Raw genomic sequence first — 15,252 nt, forward strand, 5'->3', positions numbered from 1 at the left:
TGAACTTAAGAGAAGATTAAGCTATATGCCTTGATGCATGTCCCTAGTGATCTACTTGTTCACAGCAGAATTATCATGTCACTGGGGGAAATAATTACATAGTTATTTAATTGTTTTCTTATGCTCTTCTTTAAATAAAGCCAATCATTAAAATCCTAAGCAGCATCTACCTCCGTAGTTGTTCCCATTGCTCTCTCATTGGTAGTTTAGAGACAGCTCAGGTGTCAATTGATATGAGTCAAGGGATCTCACCCAACTGCATCCACCCAGGAGCTGTCTTTGCTGATGATATGGGCAGATAGCTCAAGTGCCCCATTAAGACCTCTTAATCCTCCAACACCTTTTGCTCTCCCTCCTTCTGCAAATCCAGCTGCAGGAGGAGACTACTAGCTTCCTTTCCCCTCAACTTCTGGTACAGGTGCATTCTTCCCCCTCAGCTTCTGAACATTAAAATGGCTCAGTACATGAAAATCAGGGAGAAAAAGAGCAGGAACCATGAGATGAAGATGATCCACTGCAAAAATAAGGAGGACAAATGGTTCTATTCTCCACTTTGGGAGAGGACTGCAGAGAAGGGGGATCAGAAATGCTCCTCCTTTATTTGTGCCTCATGTGTTGGACCTCTCCAAAGGTTCTTTGAAAGTGATTGTGAAGCAAATAACCAAGTGCCAGTCCTACTCTTGTGGGAACAGTGCTTAAAGACATATTAGAGAAGCACTGAAAGGGCTTACTGGCTTACTCCCTATTGCACACATATGTGTTTCTTCCTTCAGGAGAGATCCTAATCCTAAAAAAGATACCATAATCTTAAAAACAGGGGGTATAAGGCATTCTGATTCTGTTAAGCAAGATTCCAGTAAGTGGCAGATATGACCAAATTTAGCTAAATCCAGTTTATTTGTTTATATCATTTTTGATAGAGTGGCCCCATATAAACTGACTCCCAAATAACTACATCAGTATTACTTCATTTCTGTGTTATTTCCATGCTAGATTGTACTATACAGGAGGCCTGACTTAAGCCAACCTCTTGTTTTTGATCCATATAAATCCATATAAATAACATGGCTGAAATTAGTAAAATAATTTTGGATTTACAGCAGTGCAGCTGTAAACAGGCTGGCCCTTATAAGCTATAAAGATGCATTATGCTCATTTTATTCTGGTTTCAGGACAGTTCAAAAGTATACTATCTGTTCTTGCTATCTCATAAAACATGACATCCCATACTTGTTATTTATATATGGTAGTCACAACATTTTAATAAGAAAATAAGTGATTTGTTTTCAACTTGCATACACTGATAGTTAATTAACTACTGACAGTAACAGAGAAAAATATACTTCTACAGGAAGAACTTCTCACCAGAGCTAGTTTTTATCAGCTCCTGGCAAACCAGAGGGATGACGGTCTTGCTCTAAAATTAATACAGAGTTTCCAGTTTGTGACTTTCAGAACACTTTTCCTCTTCCTCATTTCTCCTCTATTTTTAAAAGAGCTGCACAAGATGGAAGTGTTGCCATTCTGACTCTGCTGCTGATTTTTTAATGGCAATTAACTAAGGAAACCCAATTGGCAGAACTGTGCACATTCTTGTAAATGTGAGGAAACACAGCTCTAAGCAATGCAGAATGTCTGTAACATCAACAGAAACAAAGGGCAAATTCATAGTTTTGACACGGTAAAGAAGAACATCTATAGGAGAAACATTATCTTCTATGTCTGTGGATGCAATACAGTGAATATTTTTAAAAAATATTCTGAATACAAAACAGTGCTATTAAGAAAGAGACAAAAATATACATGAATCCAATACAAATTAACAAGGGAGAGAAGGAGGAACCTGGCTAAATCATTATACTATGAGGATGTGTGGACAGTTACAGAGGGAAGAGCTGAATGGTAGTTGTCTTCAACAGCTCTCCCATTTTAAATGTATATTTCTTAAACATATTAGATCATGGAACCTAAACTGGTTAAGAAAAACCAAATAAATATGCATACCTATGGTACAGAAACAGGAAGAATTATTAGGTCCCTAGTAGATGTTACACTTAAGATATGATTAATCATGTCTTAAGTAGTAACCTGGCCACACAGTCATTCAACTGATGACTAGATAGCACAGGGAATAAGCCATAAAGTTATTATACCAAAAGTATGCAATAACTTTGTGGCTGGTTCCCATCCCACCTTACATTGAACATGTGGCCAGCACCAGAGTCCCAAAGGGCTCCAGTTCATTCCTGAGACTGGGACCACCCTTTAGCCTAGGGCTCCATGTGCTCCCATGCCTAGAAGCTGTGATCAGCTGAACAGCACTTCTAGCCATGGAAGCACCACTTGGCAGTACACAGGGAGCCTGGGACCAAGTTACTAGGCTTCCCCTTCACCGGCAATATGGCACAATTGGGATCTGATCCCTGATCCCACACTCATGTCTCCTGATCATGCATGTATGACACAGCAGGAGGTGCGATTGTTGGGGTAATGGATCAGATCCCATCTCATCTTTAATTGAATGTCTGTCAGTGACCTTAGTGTAGTGATTATAGGTTCAATAAACACTCGTATACATGAATGAGAAGAAATAATCAACAAGCTAACTGTTGAGCAGTAGGCAATCCTATGCAAAACTCTGTCTCTAACTAACTACTCCCAACTTCCTCAGTCACGAAATACAATCACTAAATACCTCTCTTTAACGAGAAATACAGTCCCTTGTTGAGCTGTAAATAATAGCGGTCGTTTGATGTCATTCCTAGGTGTAACCAGGTCTCCATTCAGTTCACGGTATCAAAAACAGAAGTTTAACAAAGCAGGGCAGTATTTAAATATATGATCTGGCCTCAGCAACATTTTTGGCATTCCTTTGGGAAAGTAAGGGAGTAAATTTTTGGTTCTCATGAGAGCAACTGACAGCAAGCAAAATTTCTTTGTAAAAAAAAAAAGCCCCTGAACTAGATGACCCTCGGGGTCCCTCCTGATCCTTTCACTGACAAAAAGGTTCCAATCACTCAAAGGGACATGGCATAGTTTGGCACAATAAATGTGAAAATGTAAGCGTTTGTGATATTCCGTTAGCAGACATCGTGGTCTATGTCTCTGTTGTTTATCTGATTTCGATATGAAGTGTGCGCATTGTAGCGTTATGTAGTTAGATTGGACACATAGTGATATGTATGTGCAGCAGGACATTAAGAAGTGATACTTGAAACAATCCTGCCCCACCACTCCTAATCACAATAAGCATCGCCCAGCCCTATTAAAATACAAAAAGCAAATTGCTCTGTGTACAAAGAGCTTATAGACATTAGTTCTTCTTAGTACATTATTAATTTTGTGTTAGATGATAGAATTGTAAATAGGAGCAACCGGATATACCAGGGAGGCTAGAGTCCTGAAATTACTTGTCTAATTACTGCTGAATATAGCACTGGCATTTTAATATCTAAAAGGTCTTTTGTGGAGGGAATGGCGTGGAATAGATCACAATGAAATTGGTAGATGTTAAATTCAGATTATTTTACAAGGGGCTTGGGATAAATGGGGACCAAACCAGTCAGGTCTTTCTCAGATAATTGTAGTAAGTAGCCAGTGGCCTCCTCTTCAGCTATAATTATGGCCAGCTTATAACCTTACCTGTGAGTCAGAGGCAGCACATGGCTGCATTGTTGGGGGTCAGCCCAGAGGGAGCATGGGACTCCCACTTGCTCCACTGAAGAAATAGTATGCTGCTGCCTTTTATCAGGTGCTGTCCTCCACACTACACACTGGCTCACGCTGGCTCTTCACCCCTAAAGTCTTTGGCTAGAAGGCAAGGCTCTGCCAGTTTCCTTGCCATCTTCCTCCTGACTTTCCCAGAGACATGCAGGGGCCTCAGAGGCTCTGCTTTCCACCTGTGCATGATGCAGGAGAAAAATGTAGAAACCTCAAAGCCCTTAACTCCCCCCCTCGGGTCCCTTCACTGCCATGTACTGATTTAGCCCACACAAAACAGATTGGTTCAGGTAGCACATTTAAAGAGGCAGAGCACATCAGAGCAACAAAACTATGGAGAGTCCGAATGATCAGAGTTAAGGATTAGGTCAGTGATTCTCAACCAGGGTGCCACGGTACCTCGGGGTGCCACCAAATCCTTTGAAGGGTGCTGTGAGGCGTGAGGAGATAAGCAGTGACTTGGGCTGTTCCTGGCCTGGCCACACTTGCACCCTCACTGGCCAGCCCTGCTATACAGAGGTAAGCAGTGTAATATATAAATTAGTTTTTAAAATAGGGGGCCACTGAATTCACAGAAGTTATGGAGGGGACCTCGAGTTCAAAATGGTAGAGAACCATCTGTTTGCTTTTTGTCCCCCTCTCCCCAGACAGCAAAGGGCAGGAAATCATCCTTCAGGCAAGCACAACTCTTCTCAGGCTCCTGCTCACAATGGCAGGGGCTATCTTAGAGTTTAGTTAGTTTGCTTCCAAAAAGCCAGTGGTTTAGGTAGTGTCCATCTCCTAAAATCTATCGTGCTCCTGTTTATAAGGAACATTGTCATGGCATGTGATCCATTGTATTTCCCTGGAAGGTGACCATAGGCATTCACAAGTGAAGGTTTTTAGGTCCCTGGAAGACACAGTGAAGGCTCTTTCAACCAAATGCAAAACTATGTGCAGTTGCTTTAGTATGATTATATTTTATGAACTGTTACATAGCATACTATAAATTAGGCAGTAGTCACTTTGGGCTTAAAGAAAGCATGTCTAAACTTGTCCGTGCACTGCCAGGATCTCAATCTGCTTGCGTTTCCACAAAAAAATGTAAACTGTTGCAACCGTCTTGGAAATCCCAATAAATGGCTTTAAAGTCTCGTCATTTCATACACAAGTTATGCCTGTATGTCACTATGTATGTGAAGACTTACGTTCTTACTGTTGCTGTCCTTTTGGGGTCAATGTCTATTTTCATGAAGAATTTTTTTCTACTGCTAATGGTCTTTCTTAATCCTGAGAGCCACAGGTGAATGTGGAGAGTTGTCTGAGTCTTGTATATACACAAACAAAAATCCAGTTGACTTGAAAGGAGAGGAAGAGATGAAAGGAGCAATGTCATGCTATGCATTTGAGATATCTGCAATCAGCTCACTGATGAGGGGTCCTTTCCACAGACAGTAAGGGGAGATGGATCAACAATGTGCTGGGAGGGGACCCTGTAAGGAACCTGTTTTTGGATGGAAGAGAAGGACTGAAACTCAAACAGCCATTGGGACTGGACATTTCTAGAACAATGGAGTTGGTGCCTCTGTTCCTCTGAGCTGACCTGTAATTAAACATCCTGGGTGCATTAACTGAGTGGCAAATCTTATCTAAGGCTGAAAATGAAAATGAGCCACTAACCTCAGGTTCCTGGAAGTGTCACCAGTTTTAAGTTTCCTGCTGCATTTGGGAAGAGCAGAGAAATACTGAGCTGAGGTACAACAAGCAGAATTGTTCCAAGTAGTCTACAAAGCAAGTTTCAGAACCAGGCTGGCATCTCCTCGTTTCTCCTGTTCTTTCATGATATGTATAAGTCACTCAATCCCTTTTTATTTTCAGCCTCTGGTTAGGCAAACTAGATAGCTAATACCCTTCATTTTTAATGACAGGTCAGCAGCTTCTCCAACAAACTCAAATTTCATGTGGGCAAGCTAGGTTTTAGTTGTCCCAGGATACCCGGCAGCAGTTTAATTTAATCCAGTCTAGGACTGCCTGAAATTAGGATACCGGAGAGTCACTCTGTGTTCCAGATATGAACAAGGGATTGAGGAACCTGTCTGCTATGGGAGGCCAAGTCACTGGGCTGTTACAAACATTGCAAGATGAGCATTGTTTTATTAGGTTGCCGCAAGTGTTGCTTCTGCTTAATCAGGCCATGCATTAATCCATGTTCTTTTTGATCATATATAGATCAAAATAGATATCTACAGATATCTATAGATATCTATATACACGCACACACACATCCACACACACACACACACACACACACACTCTTTTACCATCAACTTTACAGGGCTCATGATATGTGTGTACTGGAACACAGGCCGCCCACATCAATTATTTAGTAAGACAGAGAATGTGAGCCTCCATGACTGTAAGTACTGCCTCAATGCAAGGCATAATCTGATCTCATTTGCCTTCACAGCTCTAATGGAAAATCAGTCTCGTGGGCCCAGAACGAGAAGAGCAGTAGAGGAGCACACCTTTGGCAAAGGCTATCAATCCACATCAACAAAAAGGAGAATCCCAACCAAACTGCAGTGATCAAGCCCTTTTCGAAAAGCACAGATAGTAGCCGACATAGCAGCAGCACCACTATTCCTGAGACCAGTGCCAAAATGCTGTATGATGTCTCAGAAGCAGAGGAGCATTACCCAGCTCAGTACCGGCCACAAACCCCCTCACCTATCAGTACAGTAAGCCACAGAACTGCCTCCGTTAGCCGAACAGATGACGATGCCCCTACTTTCCAGACGGAGAATGCCCAGAGAAGCAGCTCCTCTCAAGGTTCCCTGATGGAGCAGATCAGCAGCGTGGTCACACGCTTCACAGCTAACATCAGCGAGTTAAACTCTATGATGCTTTCCACCACCACACCAGGGGCCATGGTGGCCACTCCTCTCTGTTCTTCATACCTGATTCCAAGGGAAATCCAGCTTCCTACCACAATGACCACGTTTGCAGAGATCCAACCACTCCCTGCCATTGAAGTCAATGGTGCATCCCAGTCAGCTAGGAAACCTTCAAATGGCAGCATCAAGGAAGGTACTTCAGAGGCCCCACCGCCGGCAAAGCAAGATCTTGAGGAGTTGGTAGCTTTAACTCCTCCCTCCCCTTTTAGAGACTCCATTGATTCAGGGAGCGCATCTCCCAGCTCCCCGGTGTCTGAATCAGCTCTCTGTATCCCTTCCTCCCCGAAGTATGACACCCTTATCATCAGAGATTACACTCAAAGTTCTTCTTCGCTGTGAATGTAGTTCAAGACAACCCTGGATCTCAACAGCTATGAGCAGATGGAAAGGGGACATCCAAGCCTTCAAGATCTCCCGTGCTTACACAGGTACAATGACAGGCGTTGGGTCATCTTGTGAAGAACAGAGTAGGAGAAACAGAATCATTTGAAATGGAAACATCAGACGTATGATTTTAGAGACAAAAATGTATTTGTGGCAGATATTCGTGGCCTTAAAAAACATGGGCTTTTAAGAAACACTGCATCTATTTTTGAGGGCTTAAAAGGAGTCTGTTAAATCAGTTACATACCAAGTGCTTTGCTTTAGTATAACAACGAACCATGTGTAAAATATATGAAAAAGGTAGATTGTAAGCAACTGTACCATGTTTTGTTTGTTTACTCTGATTCCATATCCAGAAGTGAACCTTGATCTTTTATCAAGAACAGAAGACCAAACATTGAATGTACATTTTCTAACAGACTCAAAATCTGGGACCAAAATGCCAGGCTTTCTTTTCTTTTTCTATGAAGATCTCAAGAGGCAGTAATGTATGTTCTGTAACTACCAAACTTTTTGCTGAAGCATATTGTGTACCTGATACACTACGCGTGGATAATAATAAGCAGAGGCTTTGCAGCGAGTGACTGCAATACGGAGGGCTTAACAAGCGACTTCTCAAGATTACAAATTTGTTTATGTGAAATTCTCTACTCTAAGTATCAAAAATTCAGTTTCTTAACATTGGATTCACCTTCACAGCAACAAAACCTGAGGAAGATTTCCTGACTATTTCACCATGTTGCCAACTAATAATGAAGTAGCAAAAAAAATATTTTCTGGAGTACTGTTTTGTAATTCCCTTATCAGGGCAAGTTGTTGAGGTGAATACTCTCTTTCTAGCAGCATTACAGAGCTATAGCATAACTGCGTTCCCTTATGACATTCACACATTTTTATGGGCATTCATACAGTAACATTGCCAGTTAAAATATTTATTGGGCTCCCATGATCTTTGCTTGTAAGGAACAGGTAAACACTCTAAGGTTTTCCTTTGCTTCTTTAAAAAACAGAACATTAAGAAAGGGGTCTGGATTATGATGAGTGATTCCTGTTTCTGGAAGGGAGTGTCATGATCATAATTCATTTACAGAACAAAACCAAACCTATCTGGAAGTCTGCTTAGAGGTGGTTTAGCTAATCTTTAACAAGCAATGATTTTAACTTTATTTAGCTGCCAACGGAGTGCAGCTATGAACTGTGACAAGAGAAGACTTTCAAAGCAATACACAGTAAACGTGAACACAAAGGAGACGTAATGAGATACAACCAACAGATCTTTCTTTGTTTCTTAGCAGCTCCTAGAAGAAGCAAGAGAATAATTGATTTTTCCCTCCTATATTAAAGTAGTACACTTTAGTGCACTTCATGCTGCCATGGCACTTTTTAATACATGCAGGGAAGGAATTTAAAGTTTGAACAGAAGTAAAAGAATTTTGATAGGTATAGATATATAAGCTATGTGATTCAATCCCTAAATACGCACTGTATTTACTCCCCCCATTCATGATTCATATCCTCAGGTGCCAAACTTTTACATTTATTTATTTTTTAAATAAGGATACTATGAAGAGGTGTATGATTTACTGCAATTCAGTTTAGTTGATACAGCCTTATGTGGAAGATAGCCTTAAGGACGGGAGCCTTTGAAATAAGGCAGGTGCATATTAATTTTTTGTAACCCCTGAACCTTATTCTTGTCCAGCTCTATAAATATTTTGCTATCAAAATTGACAATTGTTTCCATTTCCAGTGAAAGGCATAACAAATATGGGATTGAAAAAAGAAGCATTTTTTTTTCCATTTCAGCAAGAACATTTTTATTGTTTTGAAGCTAGCTCATAATTTTATATTGTGCATCCCAATTTTTTATTCAATTACATTTTAAACAAAATCTCTTTTATTCAAAAATTATAAGGCTAATTAAATACCACCTTTCAAGGGAGGTGGTGCTGTCCCCTACCTTGGGAGTCTTCAAGAGGAGGCTAGACATGCACGTGGCTGGGGTCGTCTGAGCCCAGTGCTTTTTCCTGCCCAGGGCAGGGGGTCGGACTTGATGACCTACTCACGTCCCTTCCTACCCTAACGTCTATGGATCTATGAATCTGAGTACCACTTTAAAATAAGTGGGGCATTCTGTGTAAGCCACAGTTGTGCAATAGTAACTCCATCTTTAGTTAACTATTTGTGTCCTTATGAGATGCGCAATCTAGGAAAAGGGCATTTCAATTCAGGAACACAATATAAATGTTCTCATTATGGAGCGTAGACCAGAATGAATCTATGGGAAATGTTGCTCGTGGAATATTTACAAAGTACTATATATGTTTTCTTTTACAGAAAACTGCTTTGATTTATGGACAGATCAAGTGAGTGGTTTGCCTGCATTTCTAGAATATTGTCTCCTTTTCAGATAGTCCCATATTTCAAAGGGCTGATCAGTTACACGAACAGATCTCCCCTGCCCCTGACTCTCCCTAAACATTTAGGCCTCATTTATGTAGGCCTTTCTTCTGTTGGCAGCACTTATACCAGTATCCCTACTGAAACCTCTGGGATTAATTTCACAAGGAATTGCCCACAGCATACAACTGGGCCCTTATAATATATTGTTAATTCATCTTCTTTAAGAACTTAGGAGCATGAAGGGAAGGCTATCAAACCATACTTCAGCATACATAGTACATCATCTGCCCTGCATCTCCCAAATCATAATTTAGAAAGCTACTTCAATCTGATTGGCCACAGCTTCCATTCAGAGTTTATTTGTTAATTTTTTATCTCGCCAAGAAACGATTTATCCCTCATTTTAATGCTAGTTAGATACCATCTTTTGATTGAGTAGGTTCTTTTTGAAACACTAACCATATATTAAATGCCCTTTTGTTTTTTCTCACTAAGGTCAGATTCTGCATCTCTTGTACATCCATCAGCAACAGTGAAAGTTGTGAGTGCACAAGGATTGACCCTGTTGAAACTGTACTTCTCTCTTTAGATAAGCAGTTATTGCTGGTCAATCTGCAATGAAAAACAGCTTATTATTAACACTAGGCATAGAATGACTGAACATATTTCAGAAAGGCAAGCTGGTCTGTATGGGTATTCCCTTGCAAACTTCATTTGAATATTACAGGAACAAAGGGAAGTTGTTGAGGATTGAAATAGGAGCAAAAGAGAGGTTTGAAGCACTGGAAGAGTGCCTGCTGGGCCTGTAGGAACCTAAGCAAGAGCCAAAAGGAGTTGGTAGGGGAGAAGGGAAAGAAAATGGAGGTTACAATTATCATTTATATCTACTTCCACACGTATGTATCAGGACATCTGAAGGATCCCCAAAATCACTTGCATGATTTATTCTTTGGCCCAGCCCTTGAAGAGTAGAGATGTGACCCATCTCTGGAAGCTGTGCTAATGAAATAAAGTGGTCAGCTCTGGCAATCTAGTTGCATCATATGCAGAAAAAGCTATAAATAGAAACATCTGCACAGGAAAATCAGCTCTGAAGAATACATGATTTTGGAGATGTGTCCCTTTTACTTCTATCTAAATACTTAGTGGCTGGCTTCCTATGGGTAGCACAGACCAGAGGCCCTGGTCTGTGAAGCATTTGTTTATGCCCCATGGAGACTTGTTTGATCTCATGGTGCTGAGTTCTACTCCTGATTTCCAATCTGAATTAAAAGACAGCTTCATTTCTTTTCTTGCTTGGGCGTATATGCATGTCTCAATCAGAAAGGGGAGAGAACGTTATCTATAGAGAGCATGAACACACGGACAGGTGATCTGTGAACTAATATCTGGATTCCATTGCAGTTCACTCCATAAAAATATTTGGGAAACTTTAGCTGTGAGAGGAGAAAAAAAGACAACTGAGACAGAGAACGTAAGTGTGAATGCTTATTCCTGGGAGAAGTGGAGTTGAATCTTTGTGTTCATACTGCATACCAATCCCAGACTCTACCTTAGACAGAAAGACAGAGAGAGAAAAAGAGAGAGCTTATCGCAAATGCTAGTTTCAAAGAGAAGGCTCATTGCTGGGCTTGTGTCGTGTCAGGTAGTGCGCCAACATCCTTATCTCACAAGAAGTCAGTGTTGGGGCCAGATTCAATAAAGGAACACAGGCAGAATGTAGGTGCTTTTATCCAGAATCACAATTCTGAACACCGTTCACCCTCACTGGCCACCAAACCTTGGAAAGCCCATAACCTCTGTCTCCTGCTTGACTTAGATATTCTCAAGGGATCTGGAATGGTGTCTCTGGACATGTCCAGAAATGCTCCAGTCATAATAGGGAAGAATAGCTCAGTATCTAACTTATCAAGATCCAGAACAAAGCATTCCTGCCCTTAAGTAGCTGAAGAAGATCTCAGAACGTGCCCAACACACACTGACAGGATCTGGGTACCCATGAAAGTAGTGACTTACTTCCTTTTAAGATAGTGGTGCTGAGTCTAGTGTTGCCATTATATAATGATGTAGTGGATGGGGCATTTATCTAGGAAAGGAAATATGTGGGATCAACTCGGTTCCCTCCTCTCCCAGAGAGGATGGAAACTCATATGGTATACAATCATGCCTTACCTACTAGGCAATCTGCTATTCTGGTTAAATGGGATCACTTTCTACTGTTCTCTTTAGAATTTGGTCTATGGTACAGAGGACAATGCAAAAACTATTTGCTGAAAGACGGAGAGCAAAAACCTGACTTTGCAACCTACTTATTAAGGCATCCATGTGGGATTGGTATGACCTGGGTTCCAGCCTTTGTTCTCAGAACTGGCCCTGTATTTTTTCCAGTGACTGTTTAATGGAAAGCTGGACCAAAGGTCTCCCTCCTCCAAGATGAATCCCTAACCACTGCACTATGGAGTCACCTGCTTTTTCTGCTTTATCTCTGCCTGAAAGAATATTGATTATTTTATTTTATTTGGCTCAACAGGAGCCTCCTCATGCTTCCCAACAAAATAACCTGTTGCCTTCTCTTATGGGTTTAATCCTTTTAAGAAGAAGCTAGTAGACTTAAAGCAGGAATTTAGGTGGAGGTACCTGTTTGCAAGCCTCCCTTTGTGCATAGCATTTCCTTTTTAGCTAGCACCAGCCTGCTAACTCTAGCAGCTCTGAAACAGTGTGATGGCTGTTTTGGATACTGTCCTAAGAGACCTAATCTTTCCCATACATTTGGAATGGTATTCCAGGCATCAAACACAGGTTCTAAAAGTAGATGTACATGGCACAAGTCAATACCACAGAGAGGTACCCAAGCTCAAACTGAACAAGCTAGCTCAGGCACTGGAAGCAGTGTAGCTGTGTTAGTGCAGTGCCCTGCTCAGGTTAATTAGCTACAGCCTAAAAAGTAGGTTTTGTTAGGGCTTTGCTGTGTGGCACAATTAGCACATGTTTTAGCTGAGATCATGGTATTACTGAGCCATGTTTAAAGTTAGAACATGTTCTGAGCAATCACATGGTAGAGGTTTACTATGATCTCAGATGACTCTGGACAGGCAGGAGCCAGCTGTGTCCCAGCACCAGTAAGGATGTGCAACCCCCATAACCTTAAGCCCACTGCCAACTCCCCAATGTGCCCAGCACTACCCAGCCTGGGAGTGCCTGCCTTTGGCATGCTGGGCCAAGCCTCTGTCACTGGTGGCAGGTGGAAGGAGGCCTGGGGAGCCAAGCCTGGGAAAGGACATCACTCCTACCGCTGGATCCATCAGCTGAACCGTGTCTCTGCTGCTGGCAGAGAGATATGCCAGGGCTGGGCCCAAACTCTGGTGCACTGTCAGAGCTGGGGCTGACAATCACCAAGCTCTCTTTGTAATATCTCCATGGAGCAAGCTGACAATAGCAGAACACATTACCTTATACAATCTGGAGATACTCCACCCATGAAAAATCATACCTTTGCTATGATACGATCAAACTTAGCACACATTTTACTGCTTGAACGCATGAATGATTGTGTTGTAAGAGCAGCTAACACATCCTAAATGTAATGTGCAACATGGCTCCTCATCTGGGCAGTCTATTATGCTGATACCGTTTTACTGCTGCCAGAACCCATGCTAACTTGTTTTTAACTAACTTCATACCAGGTAGGTATCTCCTAACTTTTAGGTACCTAAGGCCTTTATTAAATCTGGCCTTTGATCCACTAAGGCCAATGGAGTCATTCCTGACTTATGTTAGCGCAAATGAGGTCAAGGCTTGACTGTGATCAATGAAATCTAGATGTTCATTATTTGCTTCAGCAGGGAATGTTAGAAGGCAAAAGTGACTTAAGATTTCTTTGGTCCAAACTGCAGAATTATTTTATTAGGTTAATCCTTAAGAGAATTTGCTTAGTTTGGTGGCCAGCACCTTCCCACTGATTTGCTTTAGCAGGTATTCTGGTTGCAAAATAAACCTGTGATTGAAAATGTTGAGGGATGTTAGAATAAGCAGTCCACAAACAAAAAACAGGTCATGGATTCACTGCAGTTTCTTAATTCTTGGAGGCAAAGTGCTCCCAATGAACAAAAAGGAGAGGGAAAATAAAACATTCATATGCTCCCCTCCCAATGTGTACTGCACATACAGAGGCTTTGGCTGAATTATCTGAGTTCATTTCTTTTGCTACAGCTTATTATTATACCCAAGCTGTCAAAATCTCTGTGGTTGCCACTTCCAATTTTATACTGTGAAAAGAAAAAAAAAAAACAGATCAGTGAAACATAAAGGTAAGTAAAGAATTGATCTTAGTGATGAACTGGTATACAAGGCTGGGTTTTGTCTTGTCTGAGCAATGACAGTGCTAATACTAAATAATACATTGCCGAGTCACTCTGATCTGCCAAATGCAAACAAATATACTATGTATATTATATGTACTAATAGGATTCAATGGCAGCTGCTGGTGGTATTTGTAATTAGAAATCTATATAGAATATAGATGTTTTAGAGAGATGGTGCCAATTCTAAAAGATTTGTGTGGGCTACAAGTGCGTGTAATTATTTTTTTTTATTTGCTAATAACTTATTATGAAAATCTGGATTTAAACATTCTGTGAGCATTTGTTCTTTTCTAAGTTGTCGCTGCTTATACTATTAAACAATAGAGAATGTAAAGTTATTTTGATGTGAACTGAAAATGATTTTTCATAAAATTTAACATTTTTATCAGCTTTGGTTCCGCTTTCTACTTGTATAAATGTAATTTATTTTAGAGTTTAAAAATACATTTGCTTGTTTCTTGGTTGTCTACAACATGTTATAGTTGGTGTTTATGTACAGTCAGGTACTTTTTGAACAGTATTAAAAAATCCTGTGATATGACTTAAACTTTGTTTTTTTATACAATAGTTTAAACCATGCTTTTAACAGGTTTTTCCCCAAATGAACCTGCATAAAAATATTCTGAATTCTTGTGATACGCAAAAGGTAAATCTTATATACATATATATGTGCAGACACACACAGAAATACTCATAATTCTCAAGTGTAATGTGATTTTTTCCCCCTTTTACAATTAGCATGTTTGGCCCTGGTTTAAAGATTCACTTATAGATTTTAATTCCAGATGGGAATATTGTCATAATTCAATCTAGAATAATATAGGTCAGTGCTTTTCACATAGCAGTTCCCTCAGTTCACCAATATTCTGAAAGACAGACCATATCATTCAGTCTCGATATAAAAACTTAATATTTTCCACTGGTCACTTATCCCCACTGCTAATGAAAACTGTGCCTGTCTTTATCCTGACTGATCTGGCTTCAGCTTCCAGCAACTGGAAGTTGTTACACTGGGCTCCCGTACATGTGCATGGAGCCTGCTCCAACACGCTGGAAAGCCAGATTCATAGATTCTGCTGGAGCACAAAAATTGATGCACTCTAGCAGCTTTCCATGTCATACATATCAGTGTTATTGTGCTTCTCTGCACTGAAAAAATGGCAGTGGGGCACACTGAAATAAGACCTATTCAGTGTGTATTAGCTCAAAGCTCCCTGCCACCATTTTTTCAGCATGGGGACACTGATAGACTTGACACATTGGTTTTAATTGGCATGGCTTACTAGGTAAGGTACCCATGCTGCGTCCTGCAGCACGTATAAAAATGTCCATCTTTGTCTGCTAAACTAAACACCATTGGAAGTCCCCTCTGACTTACATGAATACAGTCAAAAATAACTTCACCAAACACAACAGAATAAAGCAATGTAAGCCCTGATCCTCAGATCAAA

The 15,252-nt window shown here is 40.7% G+C and overlaps 1 protein-coding gene across 3 annotated transcripts in view; it reads left to right on the top strand.

Moving 5' to 3' along the window:
* The window catches only part of GRM5 (glutamate metabotropic receptor 5), a 396,220-nt gene extending 382,744 nt beyond the window's left edge, over positions 1 to 13,476 (top strand). For 2 of the 3 annotated variants that reach the window (XM_019530366.1, XM_019530369.1), the window contains 2 exons: positions 6,167 to 7,858; positions 9,375 to 13,476. In XM_019530366.1, coding sequence (XP_019385911.1) covers positions 6,167 to 6,992 — 826 coding nt within the window. In that variant the 3' untranslated portion in view covers positions 6,993 to 7,858; positions 9,375 to 13,476. The remainder of the gene's footprint in view (positions 1 to 6,166; positions 7,859 to 9,374) is intronic. The other variant, XM_019530368.1, reaches the window with a different exon arrangement.
* The last annotated feature ends 1,776 nt before the right edge of the window (positions 13,477 to 15,252 follow it).

This window comes from Crocodylus porosus, unplaced genomic scaffold, assembly GCF_001723895.1.
Source record: "Crocodylus porosus isolate Cpor-Errol unplaced genomic scaffold, CroPor_comp1, whole genome shotgun sequence".
Classification (NCBI taxonomy): Eukaryota; Metazoa; Chordata; order Crocodylia; family Crocodylidae; genus Crocodylus; species Crocodylus porosus.